Source organism: Ursus americanus, chromosome 16, assembly GCF_024610735.1.
Source record: "Ursus americanus isolate L20-20 chromosome 16, mUrsAme1.1.p, whole genome shotgun sequence".
NCBI lineage: Eukaryota > Metazoa > Chordata > Mammalia > Carnivora > Ursidae > Ursus > Ursus americanus.
In genome coordinates this window covers 44,396,176-44,414,707 of record NC_142142.1, presented here as the reverse complement: position 1 = coordinate 44,414,707, position 18,532 = coordinate 44,396,176, and the positions used below count along the sequence as shown (strand labels likewise).

At 43.1% G+C, this 18,532-nt stretch overlaps 1 protein-coding gene and 1 long non-coding RNA gene across 8 annotated transcripts in view; one reads left to right on the top strand and one right to left on the bottom strand.

The window, feature by feature from the left end:
* Positions 1-92: 92 nt before the first annotated feature.
* LOC123792699 (uncharacterized) lies at positions 93-17,474 on the top strand. Of its 3 annotated transcripts, none has more exons than XR_015726981.1 (4): positions 93-174; positions 10,413-10,614; positions 11,474-11,662; positions 16,327-17,474. It is a non-coding gene; the product is annotated as an uncharacterized LOC123792699 (long non-coding RNA). The 3 variants fall into 3 exon arrangements; XR_006779762.2 differs by lacking the exon at positions 93-174 and adding an exon at positions 4,284-4,386; XR_015726980.1 differs by lacking the exon at positions 93-174 and adding an exon at positions 5,265-6,604.
* Positions 3,735-18,532, bottom strand: part of MSANTD2 (Myb/SANT DNA binding domain containing 2) — a 31,365-nt gene continuing 16,567 nt past the window's right edge. The window contains exons 1-4 of one of the 5 annotated variants that reach the window (XM_045798039.2): positions 13,435-16,327; positions 10,644-10,899; positions 8,988-9,048; positions 3,735-5,271 (exon numbers count right to left, since the gene is read on the bottom strand). In XM_045798039.2, the coding sequence (XP_045653995.1) occupies positions 4,419-5,271; positions 8,988-9,048; positions 10,644-10,719 (990 nt within the window). In that variant the 5' untranslated portion in view covers positions 10,720-10,899; positions 13,435-16,327 and the 3' untranslated portion in view covers positions 3,735-4,418. Of the gene's footprint in view, positions 5,272-8,987; positions 9,049-10,643; positions 10,900-13,434; positions 16,328-18,532 lie in introns of those variants that run through there. The other 4 variants (XM_045798040.2, XM_087868330.1, XM_045798037.2 and 1 more) reach the window with 4 other exon arrangements.

Below are 18,532 nucleotides of genomic sequence, written 5' to 3'. Positions count from 1 at the left end.
CGGGGTGGGGACCGACGGCGACAGAGGGGCGGGGCGTTCGAGGGGGCGGAGAGGTCGTGGTCTTCCCGGGCGGGGCGTGCGGGTGACCCGCCACCGGGCGGGGGGGGGCGGCTCCCGCGCTCGGACGGCCGGATCTCGCGGCCTCCACCCGGGCAGGACGCAGGGTGGGGTCGGGTAAGTCGCGGTGCCCCCACAGCCGTCCGGGGGCCCGGGGAAATGGGAAGGGTTCTGAACGGCCACACTGGGGCCATACACTTCCCGCACCGCCGCCGGCGGGTGGGAAGGAGGACGGGGAACGGAGGGAGGTTTGGGGGACTCTCCGACGTCCAGGAGCCGGCCGGGGTTCTGGCCCGACCACTGCTCCGAGCTTGGGGGTACCGCGTCCTCCGCCTAAGCGGGGCGGCCTTCCTGAAGGAGGAAGAGGGGAGCCGCGTTGTTCCGGAGTCACTGGGCTTCCGCAGGGTGTGGGGCGGAGCGGCGGGAGAGGGCCGGGTTCCCCACAGCCGGGCAGGAGGAGCGGACCTGGAAGAGATGCGGCGGCCCCCGCAGGGGCCCCCGCCGCTGCTCCGGGGAAGGCCCAGGGCCGCGCCGGCCGGGGCGGGAGGGGAATGTCTGCACCTGCGGGCGGCGGAGAGAGGGACTCTCAGCACGTCCTCAGAGTCTCCCTAAAACTCAGTCCCCAGGTCACCCGGTCTTGTGCCTTACACCCCGAGAAGGGGGAGGACTGGCGCAAGGAAGCCCCAGGAGCTGAGTAGGAAACTGAGGAAACAGGAGCCCGGCTCCCAGCTCCGCGCCTCTGAAAAGAATGGCTTATGGGCCTTATGCTGACCGGGGATGGGGGGGGGGGCGCTGTGGGAAGGGAGACCGGACAAAGTCCCCCGTTTCTTTATCCCCGTATCTTTGCTGCCCCCCATCAGCCATCAGGCCCGCTCTGATCCTTTAATTCCCGGGACCAGATCTCGTCCGCTGTGAATTTAATTTAACCGTCCCCCGCCCCCCACCCCCACCCCTGGGGCACCACCGCCAGTCGGTCCAAAGGCACCTGTGCGCCCTCTGGCGGCCGCAGAGCCCTCACCGAAGGGCACGCACCTGTTCTTGCTTCTCAGTCCAACAGCCCCAATACAGATGCTTCAAACATTAGGGCACAGCTTAACCACCGAGCAAAGGTCACCGGGGGCAGAAAGCATAACAAGGAATTCTTGGCGCTGCTTGCTCTGGGTGGCAGTTGACTGGGAAGGAAAGCAGCCAGGCCTCCAGTTCCATTTATTCCACACAGTTCTGCTCTGTTTTAACCCCGAGTGTGGTCCTGGTGCCTGCATGGAACAAGGTCTTTTTCTATGCAGTGCCCCACAGACCCTCTCGGATGCTTCTGCCTAGGGTGACTTGCCTGGCTGCTCTTCAAATCTTCAAATACCTGCCGTGCAGTGGTTTGAGAAATGCCTGTGCAAACACAGGGCCGCTCCTGCAACTCTTGGAATCAAATGCTTGGCAGCTCAGCGGCCGCAAAGGAAACAGAAACAGATAACTGACAGTCTCATACCCTTATGCAAGGACCTACAAGTTTGGATTGTCAAGGAGTGTGTGTGTGTGTGTGTGTGTGCGTGCACTTGGGGGTTTTTGGTTTGGTTTTTCTATTCACTCAAATTTTTCTTTACACTGCAAACCACCTCCTGTAAACACCCCTCCTTCATTTGCAGACTAGGGTTAAGTTACCCCAAATAAGCAACTCCTTCCAAGAAAAGAAGCACAAAGTTTCTTGGTAGTATCCCAGGAACGCCAAAGCATCTAATTACACGGGCTATGCTCATCCCTATCAAGTGTTTTATAAGGCGGAACCTCAGCATTCACTCTCTGTAGCTCACTTCTCCTTTAGAAAGTGGATCCCAAATAACTTGCAACGTCGGAAGTAAAGCTACAACCAAAGATGGGACAGGCGGTGCATCTCTCCATGTAACCCAGGGGCCATCCCGTTAGGACTCTTTCACTGCCCTCACCCCAACCAAAAGATCTCCCACTCTAACTGCTATTCCAACCACTTCTTTCTGCTGACCCCGAGTCAGTCAAAGTGACAGAAGTTAGCAGAGCAGCTCCGTTCCTTTCTGAGTTTTTGCCAGGATGCCGCTTAGGATGAACACTGCTCTCTACCCTCGTGTAACATGAGAGTGTTGGCAGATAACCCAGGAGTGGCCTGGAGACTGCTTCCAGAAACATGTTGCACGCAAGAGCTAAGTTCATAGTTTCATATGTTAAGAGACATGCAGGTCACTAGCGTTTCTTCCAAGCATACTTCACCACATCTCTCAAAGCGTCTTCTTGTGCTAATTCTTACCTTTGAACATAGTGTCTCCATCCCCCTTGACTCAGTTCTAGGGCTTCATTAAGGTCCACGTTTTGTCTTTAGCAATGCTCATATAGTTACAACACCCTGCTATCCTCTCTCCCAGATTGTTCTGGCCAAACAAACCGGAAATTCAGTTATCACCAAGCTCCTTTCTTTCCAAGCTTCCATTTCCCAATGCTGCTTCGTCCTCTTGCCCCTACCACTCACTCATCCCAAGCCAAGTGGTGAAAACTTACTGGTTCCTGGATCTAGCCTTGGCCCTCTTCTCTGTGCTGCTCACGGTGTTCTAGTAATGCCCCATTCTCAGTGATGTTAGGTAGATCTGAAACACCCTCACTAAATGTTCCCCAAATGATCTGCCCCAGCTAAGTAAATAAACAACAATGGGAAGTGGGATAGAAAAAAAAATGCATGAAGCATGTTGGTTTTGGGGTTGGTCGGTGGCAAAGTCTGGGGGAGGCCATGCAGTACTCCTGGTAATGCTTCTTCCTGCAGCACTCAGCACCGAATATTAAGAAGTGACTGCTAAAAGATGCTCAATGGAGCCTCAGCCTTAGGTCTGTAATTCCAAGGTCCAAAGAAAAGCAAAGTCTGAGAATTTCCTATGGCCCATCCCTATCGACTGTACCCAGGGAGAAGAGGTGCTACACTGAAATTCCAAGAATATTTATACTCTCCCTGAACTAGCATCCACTTATTTGTTTGTTTGTTCTATTAAGTAAGCTCTACACCCAACGTGGGGCATGAACTCCCGACCCCAAGATCAAGAGTCACATGCTCTACCAACTGAGCCAGCCAGGCGCCCCAACTAGCATCCATTTTTAGCAGCTCATATCAGAAAACAGCATTAAACCTAGACTAAAATGACATTAATAAAAGTCATCCCATTGATTATAAGCTCTCTAGCCTTCAAAAAATAAGCATCAACCAATCAAGAAGTATCAGGATGAGAAAATCACTGCTTTGAGGTCATTCAGGTTGTAGGAAAGAGAAGAATATTTTTTATCAAGATGCAATTTTAACAGTATAAAAAAAAAAGTGGGGAAAATTATAGCTCTTACCTGGCTTTGCAGTCCATCTAAAGGAGAGTACCTGAGAGATGTTGGGGGAATCACCGAGTGTAAAGATAAGAAATGAAGTTCTCTTACACATTCACGTATGTAGGGTCAGAAGGAATATCCCAGTCATTTTTCAAAAAGAAATACAAAATGAAATGTCCAGTGACTTTAGTACTCTGACAAGAAATAATGACACTGGTCAGTGGGGTACAGAGAGTGCAAGAGTGTGACGATACCCTGCCCCCTTTGTTCTGTACATTCTGAGCAGTAAAGTGAGAGCAGAGGGCCACACTACCAGTGAGCCTGCACCCTGCTCCAAAAAGCACGACTAGTACTCCAAGAGGCCAAGAATTACTTTAATAATTTTTTTTTAAAAAGTTTAAATGGCAACACAACCGTAAAGTTGGTACATCACAGAAACAAAGGTCTTTGCAGGCAACACTGATTGGGAATAGCAAAACACTTGGTTGGTGAAAAAAATGAAACTCTAAATTATATACAATAGTAGCTAAGGGTGATATTGAAAAACAGTCTTATTTACTGTGACTCAAGATTTAACTTGCCATTATCTATTGCTTATTTATTCAGGGTTGTAAATAATACTTATATAGAGACATAGAGATGTGTAAAAATGAAACATCGTGAAAAAAATACAATTTTTCAATTTCATATGAAACTCAAAGTATAAGTTTTGTCCAATATGGAATGTACCTACATTGTTTATATTAGGGCTCTAAAATCCATTTAAAAATTGTCTTTTTGTTTTTTAAAAAAGAAACGGCTGACCCACCATGCAAGTTCGCTGTATTTCTTGCTTGCTCAAAATGAGCATTTTCAAGTGAGGTCTGTTTTTTCTGCCCAAGGTCTAGTATGATTCCGCCGAAGTTGTACTGGCCCGATTGTGGAAAGAGTGTCCATGGAGAGTCTGATGGCAGCATCTGGGTGAGGGGCAGTCTGAGTAATGCAAAGTGAATAGAGAAGAGGGAGGTAAGAGCCCAAATCCTTATGAAGGATGACATTCAGTTGTTAAATTTTAAGGGGTATCCAATGGCTTTTTCCAGGCACTCAACTAAAGAGCCAGCGGAAAGAAAATCCCTCTCTACTTCGACGAATTTGATATAGATGGATTTGGGGGAAACTCCAGGATCCACAATACAGTTCTGAGACAAAAACCCATTAATACCAACCCAATCTTTGCTGAAGGTTTTGGTATTTGCCTGGAAATGTAAAAATAAGCATTGCTGGAGAGTCCTGACCTCAGCAATCCCGAGGTAGCAATAGATTATTCGGGTGGGTTCGATTTCCACCTGTAATGAGGCTTGTGCCGAGAGGGTCTCCAAGTCAACCCGGCCCTCCTTTCCCGGGTCCAGAGAACGTCGCTCCAGGTGTGGCGAAGGGGGCCTCTCCATACATTCTTCGTAGCCAATGGCATAAAGGCCTGGACTTTTGGGAATGCCTCCCGGCAATAAATATTGCACCACGTTCCCACCAGTTGGTTTGGAATGGGCAATGGGTATCCAGTCAATTTCCATGTGCAGCTCCAGGCACCTAGCTTCACTAATGGTGATCTCTAAAAACTTGTAGTAAACATTCTTCCAGTTCATTTTCTGCACGCGGGTCATAATGATCCGTCCCTCAGGCTTCTCGGAGTTGAAGTATTCCCGCAGTCGCTTGCCAAGGGGCACCTGGGAGCTGATCTCCGCATAATGGTAACGGATATCCTCTTTCCAACGGGTATTATAACCAATTCCAAAAATGGCCAGTTTGTTAGAAAGATGAAGCCTTGAAAAGTCCGTCCAGCTCTGAAACAGTTCCCATTTCAATTGGACGGATTCCAAAATCTGTACGATATTTTGCATGATGTCTCTCTTCCTAGAAAGAGAAATACAAAGTCAAATCCCTCAGGTGTGTAGCTCAGCACGGTGCCACAGAACTTTCTGCAATGATGCAAATGTTCGCTATCTGTGCTGTCCAATATGGTAGCCATTTGCACTTAAAATGTGACCAGTATGAGATGGAAATTTTTAGTCCCCCACATGGGACTAGTGGCTACCGTATTGGACAGTGCAGGTCCAGATAAACATAGTATTAAAATCTCAGAAACACTCTTTCCTAGGAAATTTCTAGGAATGAATGATAAACTGCTTTCCATTACTTCTATAGTCTGGCTGTATTAAACTTAGTAACTATTGATATATAAGACCCTAGGATTTCAGAAACCCAAGGATCAAGAATTTAAAAAATTTTTAACTTATAATTATTAATTCCAGTATAGTTAACATACAGTGTTATACTGGTTTCAGGTGTACAATCTGGTGATTCAACAATTCCATACAACACCCAGTGCTCCTCATAACAGGTGCACCCCTTAATCCCCATCCCCCCTCTGAGAATCATCAATTTGTTCTCTATAGTTAAAAAGTCTGTGTCTTGCTTTATCCCCCTCTTTTCCCTTTGCTTGTTTTGTTTCTTAAATTCCACATACGAGTGAAATCATATGGTATCTTTCTCTGACTGACTTATGAAGTGGGTATTAAAATGCATAGGACGGCCTTCAGACCTAAGTACCAAAAGCAGATGAAGGATGTTGTATTCAAAATGGCATCCAGTATCACTGAAAATAATGAATAGCTTAATTTCTAACCTGGAAGTTCTTGAGAGTTCAGTAATTTTGACCCACACATGCTTGCTGCAGGAAATGTACAACTGATTATGTGTAATGACCTGATGCAGAAACAAAATGATCTTTTCTTCTGTTTGTCTGAAATTCATTACTACTCCCAAATGCAGAAGAATTGTCTGCTAAGCACAGAATTAAGATCTGAGAATTCAGATGGAAAAGGTCTACATCAAGCTTAGAGGGAAAAATGAACTTGAATGGGGACTATTCTAGAAAATATTTTCTAAAGGGGAGCAAAAGTATAGAAATAATTTCAATTTGGATTTGGACAGTTAACAGAGTAAGGCCGAGTGTGCTGGGAAGTTTTTGTTTCTAACGCTGCTTTAACTCATGTAATTGTAGCTGATACTTCACGATAACTCATGGACTATATGTATCAGCCTATGTAATTACAAGTTTGTTTCTCAGGTATGGCAAGACTTTGATACTGAAAGACTGAAGTCTGTTCAATATTAACTTAGCAACAATCTATTACAGTCTACACACGTCATCGGTTCAAGCTACAAAAATACTCAACAACCACCCGTATGTATGATCAAACGTAGGCAAAGAGAAGAGGGTGGACATGGTTGCTAACAGCTTCTTGGAAGGAGACAGATGCTTGAAAGTTTCCTATTAAATCCTTGTATCTTCTAGGGGAAGAGTTTTGGGAACAAATTGGGGAACCGTCCACATGGTCATTCTCAGTCTGTCCTCTACTCTTTGGCTTTCTCTGCAAGATGACACAATGCTAAGATTTGATCACCCGCTGTTTCTTGGAGCCAAAGACTGCCCTAGACGTAGCTTCCACTCTTTAGTTTGTCGTGGAAGTTCTCAAGTATCGGAGTGGCCATCTAGATGAAATCCCTGCATTGTTGGAGAACTGTTTCTTCTCAGGGTACAGAAGGCACTCAATCATTCACATTTAGCTTGGTGCTCGTGAGGTGAAGATCTAGGCCCTGTTTCTGCACGAATGCTTTGAAGAGAAGCTCTCTTTCGTAGCCATCATCCTTCCTTGTCCTCTTTCGAAATGCTGCACTGATCTCTAGGACTCAGCTAAGCATTGGGATGGAGGGCAGGGACTTTCGTCTATTCTGCTCACTATCTCAATGCCGGACACAAAATAGGCACTTTGCAAATCACTGTTGACTAAATGAGCAGGTTGGGTGACTCTTCTTTATGGATGAAGGATGGTGTATTTTAACCACAGGTTATGTCCGCTAGCTCAGGCTAACCCCATCTACACTTAGAGGGGGAAAAAAAATCCAATGCCCAGATGAAGTTATTTTAGTCAGCACTGTCCTAGCCCTAAATCATCAGTAAGGAATAGTTCTGAGGAAACTTGCCCTGGAAAATGAATGGCCTATTAGGAACCACTTTAAAATTGCTCACCGTGTGAGCTAAAACCTGGAGAAGAGGCGGCAAAGCTGGCCATTTCTACGGACCCTAGCGGTGTCTTGCCCTGCGGATCTGATGTCAGCCTGAAGATCCCTGGGCCTAAGGCTCATCACATTTTCAAAACTATGGAGCACAGTAAAAATGAGACCCAGTTATTTAAATGGCTCCGGAGAATGGTCTATTTTAGTTCCTGATTTCTGAAGTTCCAACCGCGGGAGAAGGCAGATGGTCTGAGGGTAGGGACACCAATTCTGTGAAGTTTGAGTTCACCTCCAGTTACATCAACTGGACCTCCACTCAAGGTCCAAGTGGTGAAAGGGAGAGATGGGACATTTTAGTGAAAGAGACAATGGCCTTTTTGGAGACTGGGGGTCTGAAGAGATGGATTAGTAATAATGCATTTTTTTAAATATTCATCATCAAAGTTTCCCTTCCTTTGGGACATTCTGATATCACAGTTGGAAAACAGACCTACTTCCCAGCAAGGGACAACCTCGAGCTTACTGACTTGAGTCATAAAGTTCTTTTTTGAGGAGTGGGGAGTGGTTACAATTTTAAGGAATAATTCTTGATCCCTAAACTTTCACCACCACCCCCACCCCCCCATGGGAGTAGCGGATACCGGGAATTCTTTGGTTCTACAGATACTCTGAAAAAGACAGGAGCATTTGCAAAGTGGGTGGTGGTGGTGGTGGTTGGCTCAGTGAAAACAACAGTTTCTTTTTTATATTGCTTGTTGCTTATCACAGCGCTTTCCATCTTGCCTGTTCCCCCTTTGTCCACCATCCCCTCAAACACCAAGATCGCATGCGTGGAATGAAGTACAGAAGGAAAAAAAATGGGTGCTATCCATGCTTTGAGATGACCAGGTTGAAAAAAAAATGGTGTTCCTCTACTTTCCCCCTAAATTTATCTTTTAATATATTTGTTTCATAGATTTAATCAGGGACCTCTTTAAAGTTATTTCAAAGAACCACAAACTTAGTATCACTGAAACTCAGAGACCTGTGGTCTCCTTACAGAAGAGATAATGCTGAACTCTTAGGGGGAGAATCAGGTGATGTAGCAAGCAGAAGGACCCCGGCCCAGGACTCCATCTTTCATCCGTCAATGGCTTTCTTTTTCAAATGTATAAAAAGGCCACCTAAGGGGTTGCTTCTTGATCCCCAAAGTGTAATGTTACAAGGAACGTAAGTGCCTCTGGCACTCCAGTCATCTCACCCAGCCCCAGATAAACTCAGGGCTCCGTGAATGATCTTTGCACCGTAATTAAACACCCACAGAGCCACACTCGAGTACAGGCAAACACCATCAACACACTTATTTTTGCGCTAATACATTCATTTCTTCATGTTGTGTACAAAACTGTCAGCGTAGATTAACTACTGGCAAACTGAGGGAGTCCACCTGCTCCCTCAATGGTATGGCAGTATTTTCCATACATGGTTAATGACAGCAGTGACTTTCTGGGTCTTCCCAACGGTCAGTCAATTTAGGTAAATACATTTTGTAGAAAGAAGCATCTACTTACTGTGCTTCTTCAGAAGACTCTTGTTTTATTTTTAATGTTCTCTTTGTGACAGGTATTTCATCTGAAAAGCAAGGTTTTTGAAACAAATTATATTTTTCTAAGTAGCACACATTTAGGTAGAGAAGTAACTGTGTTTACTGTTTGTTCCGTACTTTCCCATGCAAGGCCGCAATTCTAGTGTCAAACACTGTCCGATGCCAGATTTATAAATATAGCTCTTATATAATGAGATGCGTACATTTATATGCAAGATCAGAAACCAGCTCTACAAGTATAAAATTCTTCAAGGTCACCAGTGGATTTCTAGCTAGGAGCTTAAAGCTTAATTTCACTGCAAACATGATTTTTAAAGGAACAAGAATGAAAAATGAGTCTCTTCTGTTTCAATTTTCTATGTAGGTTTTACAGAGCAATTATTCCCCCAAACATCACGACGAACATACTCTGCGTGTTATTTTTTCCCAAAGGTTTGGGAAAAACTTAATTCTCTAGGGCAAAACCCGAGTAATGGGATGCCAAAGCAATTTAGATCTCATTACTGTTTAGAAATTAAAAGGTAGCCATCACTTGGCATCGGCCCTTTTTAGTCTCCCAATCTTTAAGTCTCTTACATTGCGTTAGCCTTATAGTTTTATAGCCTCTTTCTTCTCTCCTTTTCCCTTCCAATATTTGAGAGATTAAGAAAATAGCATTTGTAAGAGATATTAGCATTTAATCCTTTTTCTTTTGAATTGGCATTTCTCTATCATCAGGAATTCCGTAAAACCGTGCCTGTGGACTTTTATCTGAAGCTAGGGAAGCACATTTATAGTGCCAATAATACTTATACTTCCTTGGAGGGTTGGCTGAGTAGCTCACTGGGGAGTCAGAACATTTACTTAGAAGTGAACACTCATCACACAACTTGTGTGTGCCTGCACAGTGCCTGCACCAGAAACTGGATTCGGAGTTCCAAATTATGAAAATCCAAACTGGAGCATTTGTTGCAAAAAGAAACAAAAAACAACTACATAGACCCCTTTTTAATTAGGACACCCCAGTTTGGATTTGATGGCCAGGAGTTTTGTTTTCCACTTTTAATGCTAAGTCCAAATCATTCCAGCTACTGCTCGGATGGGATCCTTAGTCAATTTTGAAGGAGTGTGATCACTGTTAAAATTCCAATATCAGCTCTTTTCAACATGAACTGAGGCTTCTCTCCTTCCTCTTCTTCTTTTTTTTCCCCCAGACTAAAGTCTGGCTGGGGACCTTTTCTGTATCATAAAGAGAAAAGTATTTGGGATAAAGGAAGGAAAAGACAGTCATGTCTCAAGCAGTCGCACTAAGAATTAACATTCTTGGCAGCTGTCTTAGAACTGGGAGGTGCAGGATTTTTAAATTGCATAAGATTCTACCTGTCACTGATTAGGAATTCTGTGTCTTTAGGAATTTGCTCATGGCCGAATCCAAATAACTCCACCAAGCACTGGTTGGCAATTTAGGGCTAAACCAACGATGCCCAAGTTGCCCCAAGTAGGCTGGCCGTGTGCCTTGTGCTGACAGTGGGAACAGTACCAGAAGATATGACGGTTACTAAGTACAGGCGCAAATATAAAGACACACACACGCGCGCACACGCACACACACGGTGAGTAGCATATATATTGGCTTCCTTACCCAATTCCTGATCTGTTGGATAGCCATGGAGATCCTGACTGTGGTTTCCCCAGTCCTCCTGTGAATACTCCTCCATAGTGCTGCCATCTGACTCCAGCTCCTGGTACAAGCCACTACTGTTAATAAGTACAGGCTGGCAGGGCTGAGCATCCCATCCTCCCTGACCAAACACCTGTTCCAACTGTTCAAATGTGTAACTGCTCTTTCTTTTCCCAACACCATGTTCTTTCACCCGACTGTAACACCTGCGAAGGGTCTAAGACACAAAGTCTTTTGTTATTCCTTTAAAGCTGTACTTCCTCTTCCAGGTACGGACCACAGATATTAATTACTATTAGACAGACACAGACAGACAAACATAGACACATTGTTACAGGAATGCTAGATTTCAAATTCATTATTATATTAGAAAAAAAAACTAATTTAGCATTTACTCAAACATGTTATAATTCAAACAATTATTTTGCAATTAATCATCCATTAAACAACAAGAAACATTACAACATTATTGCATGTACCCCATACACATATTTTTATACCCCCGCCCCCCCTTTAAAAAAGAATAAGAAAAAAAAAAAAAGAAAACAAGAAATACCAGCCAGCCAATAGGATGCACACCTGCCACAGAAGAGAAAGAGCTGCTATTGTGCCCAGAATTTGGAAAAAGTGAGGGAAGGGAGGACAGAAAGAAGAATTTCCCAAAGCAAAGAATATAACCTTCCTTACTCCTAAGAAGGAAAACAGGGTAAAAACAATTGCCTACACGAATCAGCTAGTGAAAGATATTACTTACAGAGTCCATAATCCTTACTAACTTACTCTGTCTTTAGGGAAGTTGCTAAAATTTGAAGGAGGTCAAATCGATCACACTGCAGACCCCAGCCTCCGACACCAACTGTCAAGAAACAATACACTCATTCCTACGTTGAAAGACCAACCAGTTCAGCTCTACGCGACCAACTCAAACTGCTAGCTAAACAAACCAACAAAGGAGGCCAATAATTTCCTCTTGGCGGGGGGTAAGTGAGGTGGACGGGGTATCATTTCACTTCTTTCTCTGCCTTGTGCCACACAGCAAATAAAAATCACTATGTGAGTCCGCAGAGAAAACTCGGAAGGTTTTATTATCTCTCACAACCCTTCCATTTCTTCGTGGTCTTCTAATGCATACTTCTGATCATGAGCCCAGTTTCCTTAGTTAATGGTGTATCTTCACTCCATCTTACATGATAGTTTAAAGGATAAATCAAGGACTTAGTCCCAGCACCCAAATTTAGTTTAGCGTTACCAGTGTCCACCCCATCTCTCCTCCTTTTGTTTCTTCTAACCTCCCTTCTCCTTGACTCGAGTTCACTCAGAATTTTCTGGAGAGGCAAGACCTTTTTCCCCTGATGTCTCCCAAATACCTTCTAACTCAACTCTGCAAAACCGGTTCACCCCAGACTCCATTTACACGCATTAGCCAGACTGTAGGTTTCTCCTAAATGTGAGATTACTTTCCATAAGCCAATATATCACATAATCTCACCAAACTGCAACAACTCTTAATAATCTTCACAGAGCTTCTGTGAAAGTTCCGTATCTTCAAATCACAGTTGACAAACGACTAGAAGACACTGTCAAATACTTTGCAGATCTGTCCCTTGAGACTAGAAATCCCAGATGGGCAAGAGGAATAATAAAAGCATGACACACAGGATAATCTTTCTCAGATGTAAACAGAGCAGTGATTAGTCACCCCCTCCGAAAACCAGCCAGCCTACCCCCTGCAGAAGCACCTGCTTTCCTCCCTTTCTAGAGATTTCTTCTGGTGCCTCCAATGATGCCTTAAAGAACTGAGGTTTCTGATTAATACACTCTTTTAAAAAACGGTTCCTTCTCTTTCTCTTTGTAAAAGATAGTCACAGCTACATAACACAAAACTTTCTAGAAAAAAAATCAGGCACGAACTTGGGAAATGTGTCACAGGGCAACCCTTCCAATGGAAGGAGACAAATGCCTGCAGCAGATCTCATTTGACTTTCTATATACTCCCCTTTCCCAGTGCCCTCTGCCCTCCTTGCAGGGATTGGAATTTGAATTGCAAACATCTCCTGCCAACTTATTTTTATCTTACGATGTCTAGTTTCTGCCTCCAAGAACACCCCAACCACTCTTTTCAACTCCTCCAAGGACCGACCGTACATGGAGAGTCCCGGCCGTGTCCCCTTCACCCTTCCAAGGCCATAAATGGAGACGCCACCACTCACTACTTACTGGCTGCCTAGAGAAAAGCATGCAGCACACAAAAGAGCCCGGTCAGATCTGTCACTGAGGGTTATTTCAGAAGTCAAGGAACAAAACGGACATTCCTTTGAAGAAAGGTGCCACCCTTATCAGGATGTGATACGGGCATAAAGCAAAACCACTAATCTTTGACAATGTACATGGTGGGAAACCACAGAAGAGATTTACTTTCTTTGAAACCACCATATTCAGCTTAAAATTTGACTTGGCTTATGTAATTGTGAATAAGGGAACTAGCACTATCTACTGATTTTAGATACAGAAGAACAGTCAGAGGATACATTTCAGGCTAAGAGATCTTGCCACCTCCTTCTTCGTAGTGTACTTTCGTAATACACTTTAACAGTGTAATGTGCTGATATGTAAAATATCTATCAGGGGCCTGGAGGAAAAATGTTTGGTCATTCCTAAATCCATACGATAGGAATTTGATACGTTGAAATAATGTTAAAGATTTCCAAATTGATGTTAACTCTCTCAAGACATAAGTACACATAAGAGGTACCTTCTGGGTTCAGTAAAAGATCCACAGATCCAAGGAGAGGCTGTTGGAATAGGGACACATCAACTAAGATAGGAAAAAAAAAAAAGTGAGAACTCAAACATGAACTTGACCACCACTACAGGAGACACTGGAATTTGGTGGAACTGCAGGGACTTTAGAAATGGATAAAAGGAGCATATGGAGACCTTCCAATCAGAAAAAGTTACACTTCCCACACTCTAAATGATGAACCAAAGCAGGCAATTAAATGACTGTGTGTCTGTGTCAACAGTCCTAAATAAGCCAACTTAAAAACCTACTCTAAATCTGAGATTAAGAGAATGCTCCAGAATCTAGGAAAAACAAAGTCTCACCTCCCATCTCAGACAGCCATGCCAAACCCAACAAGAATCTCAGTTTAGCTTTCTTGGAAGGCCATTTCCTACTCAACACAAATACCTCACTGCCCTTCCTTCTCTCGTTACCTCACTTGTCTTAGAAATGTATGGTAATTTAACCTAGCTTTTGTTTTTTTTAATTAAGATCTCAGGGCGGGGGCAGGGAAAGAATTCGCTTAAAATTATTAAAGACCAGTCTATTCACAATTGAGAAGAATAACACTTCCCTTATTGCTAGAAATTTCCATGGTAAATCAGTATTACAATGTCCTCCCTGGGGAAGAGGAGGGAGATAATACTGTATCTTGAACGAAGTCAGAGGGATAGAGGTCAGGAGGAGTCAAGAAAATCTGGAAAGAAGAACTAAAGGATAGGTAACAACTTGATCAGGTGGTCAAATCAGAGGAGTTCAGAGGTATTCGATTTGGAAGAAATGCCAAGTGTTCAACGACTCCAACAGGAAAAGAACCAGAGAAGACTTGAAAGAGTGTCCCATTACCAAAGCAAGATGGCTGACAACTGATAATTTACAGACAGAGGGAAAGTTCTGCCAAAGTTTAAGACTGGAGTGAAAGGAAATGAAAGCATAAAGATGACACTCATTGTGGATGAAGGCAAGGGGGGGGTCTACGGGGGGGGCAGGTAACAAAGGGAGGAGTTTTAGATTGGCAGGATTGGGGGTGTAACGGCAGCAATGCGGAGAAAGACCCAGGGTTACAGTACACGTAACATTAAATACAGTGCAGAGTGCAGCTGTCTTGCCAAAGTAAGTAAATCCAGTATTGGGTTGTATAAGCAGAGGAATCACATGTAAGCTATGGAGGTGGCTCTTCCTCTCTATTCAGCACCGGTGAGGCCACAGCTGGAGCACAGCATTCAGTTCTGGGCATCGAACCAGCTACAAGAGAGGGAAATTGTAGAGTTCAGAAAAGGGCAAATAAAATAATGAAAGGCTTGGAAAATAAGATCTATAAGCAGGGCCGGTGGTTTCATCGAAGCCCTTCCTGACATTATATAAGCTACTCTGGGGGTAAAAATAAGGTGTCTTTCGCTTCGGTGTCCTCCAATCCCTCCTCTGACTTTCAGGAAGTGGGAGGAATTGGATTCTTCCCTGGTATGGCAAAGCAGGAAGCAAACTAAATAAATCATATGGGCATATGCCAACCAATTCTGCTACTGGCTCAATCATGTTCTCGAAATTTGTCCCATTTCATACAATCATAAAATAATCACCATGACAAAACCACTGTTCGAACCGAACTGACTACAGGTGGGACAGGGTCTATCCTAAGGAGGAACGGAAATAAGGCATAATAGCTACATAAATGTGTGGCTTAGAAACCACTGGCATGTCCGTCTAAGATGTCAGATGAAAAAGTCAAGCTGCAAGGCAGGACAGCTTAGTTACAATAGCAGGAAACAATGTTATAAGAAAAAACAAGCAGTGAAACAGATTTTCAAACGTAGTTGTCAAACTGGCCATACTAGAAATGGATCACATAGTTGATCTTAACCCTCTGGCAACTAAATATAATAAATTTGAAATTTTTTTAAACCCAAATAATTACATAAGGAATAGCCTTATTTGCAGTCAGTCTTAAAAATCACATGTTCTATTCCACAAGAGATAGGGGCCACATCTCCAATGACTAATTGCTTATAAAAGTGTTAAAAACAATACCTCGGCCTAAGCAGATGTGTATTTTGAAGCAAAAAAAACAAAAACAAAAAACATCTTTGTGGAATACATCTATCTTCTTCCTTTAAAGTTTCTGCTTTAGGGACACCTGGGCGGGTGGCTCAGTAGGTTAAGCGTCTGCCTTCGGCTCAGGTCATGATCCCAGGGTCCTGGGATCGAGTCCTGTGTGGGGCTCCCTGCTCAGCGGGGAGTCTGCTTGTCCCTCTGCCCACAAGTGAGCTTGTGCTCACTCTCCCTCTTTCAAATAAATAAATAAAATCTTTAAAAAAAGTTATAGCTTTATTTTAACTGTTAGAACAAGTTGCTCTTAGTTAATGAGGCAACAACAACAACAAACTGAGTTTCAGTATCTTTTAGAGAGACTCAAAATTTCTTTAATTCGTTTTAGTTTCTTACTGTGAGCATAAAACGTGGAAAATAAAAACATCTGAAACAGGAGACATAAGCAAATAAACACATTTCTGCACACAGTGAGAGGGATATTCTGAGCACAGCATGTATTACTACAAATGTATGTATATTACACGGAGCTGTAACTAATGATTAGGAAGTCCCTCAAGGCAAAATCCATCGGGGGCCCACAGAAGTTTTACTACCTATTTTCTTAGGCTTTCCATACATCAAAATCTGGCCAAGGGATTTGCCAATCACCTAAATCCTTTAAAACCAACCAACCCTAAACCCCAACAAATCAAACCCAAGACCAAAAATACAGCACTTGTTTCACACTCCCCCACTTCTTAGCGCTACATAGGAGGTTTTGGCAAGTGAAAGATCTTTTTATTCCTAAAATTTCCTTTTCCTTTTCCTCTCCAGAACAGACGTTCTTAACTTTTTTGGGTCATGGATCCCCTCCCCAGAAAAACGCACGTGTGAAACCGTCCCAAGGCATTTCAAGGGGAACGCGGACTCTCTGAAGAGCCTGTACAAGAACCTCGGGTTAAAAAGCTGCTCTTGACCATGGTGTGGTTTCTTCCGTAAAAGAACAGAATAGAAGCCCTAAAATAAGGTAGACTTAATTTGTATATTAGGTTTTACAAGAGATTCTGAAGATTGGGACAACCAGTTTAAGTACAATTTAACCAGTTTGCTCCGTATCCTGCTCATTTAGATAAAGCAGCATTAGTATTTCCCTTAAGAGGTAAACTAGCCAAATTCCCCTGCTTTTTGAAAGAAACAATTCCTAGCAGTAAAAACATACAAGGATATCAATTTACTCGTCACAATAATATAGCACTTTTTCCCCACCTGCTTGGGAAGAAATCTTTCTGAAGTGGCAATTAAGCAATATGAAATGATTCATACATTATGCCCAGTATCTGTTCCAATTGAATCACATAATACGTGATTATTTATTATCTGATTCACTTATCAATACAGATGCCAGATAAATTACCTAAGGTAACAACTTACAACAGGGAAATTCACACATCTAGAAACAAGTATAGAAAAGGAAGTCTTGACTACTTTCCTTAGTAGTCACAATGGCTAAGCTTTAGCATCCTCCCGTTTTAATGCTGCCTAAAGACCAAAGGGTCTCAAAGAAATGGGCAGTGTCTACACTAGTTAGTCCTTAACCCAATGGGAGTAAGTCTGATCTATTATTCTGCTGAAATTGTTCATATCATGGTCAGCAATGTCTTAATTACTAAGAAGAATGACCCTCAAACTTTGTCCTTAACTCGTTTGAGCACTTGATCACCTGTCTGAATCACTATCCTTGCCAGATCATTTCTTTTGTAAAACTTTCCATAGTACACTGATTGACACAGGGTGGGTGGAGCTGTCCAAGGCTCTAAGAGCAAACACGTTCTAGTTTCCAAAATATTATGGACCTTTTGAATGGAAAAGAACCTCAGAGACCATGTAGTCCACCTTCCTCACTTAACAAATGAGGAGACAAGGACCCAAGACAAGTAAGTATTCCTTTGAAAGGGAATTGGCCAAAAAAAAAAAAAAAAGAAGGTACCAAATGCCACTCACATGTGAATGTTCCCCCAAGAGAACTATTCCCTTAGATCATAAAGTCTGGGAGGTAGGAATTATGTCTGCCTAGTTCACAGTCTCCCTGAGCCCAGGACAGTGCCTATCACATAAGGGTTCAATATGTATTTATCAAGTAAATGAATTAAGGTAATTTTACCATTGTAAATCACTCGCAAGAAGATCAATTTTTTTCTTAGTGGAGAAAATGGGGAAACTCATTGTATAACCACAATGGTGTATTATATTTATACAGTCAATAAATCCAAGGTAGGTAAACCTCCTACTTAAAAAAAGCAGGAGCAGAAAAGGGTATGAAACAGATACAGCTATAATTAGCAAAGCAAATTCCCTTTGTAACAGAGGGAATAACCGCAGAGGGCAAGGGCTATTTTAAAAATATCTACCATTCTTGTTGTTATATTTTTCTTTGGGTGGGGGAGGGGTCACCCGCCAAACAGAGCTCTGTCACTCTGTCCAAATGTATTTCTTATGCCTTACAACTTAAATAAATAAAATATTCAAGGATATAAAGTAGAGTTCTGTCAAAGATAGAAAAGGAAAAAAGACTCAATTTTTCCTGGATTCTGATAGGGCCAAACAGAAGAATGACCACCAGAAACCACGAGATCTTACCTCTCTGGAGCCCCAGTCTCTGTGGGGAACTGTCCAGGATTGAATTTTTTCAGCTTGCACCGCCTTCCAAATCTGGCTATGAACGACTCACTTTTGTGTCTATAACTGGTCAGTACTGTCTTCATGAGGGAGAGATTCTTGCATGGCACAAATAATTCAGGAAATTTTGATCCTCAGTGAGCATTGGCTCCTCTAAATTTTCTAGGTTCCTCCATGGTAGCAGGTGAGGGTCTTGTCCATGGAGATTATGAAGAAGAGAAGCCCTCGAGGAGGACAATACTAATTGTCAAAAGCAAACATCTTCCATTGCCCAAGGAACTAGATTCATAGGACCCTAAGTTTTTACCCCTATACTGTAGGTAAACCATATGGGCTTTACCCCTATTATGTAGGTAAACCATAT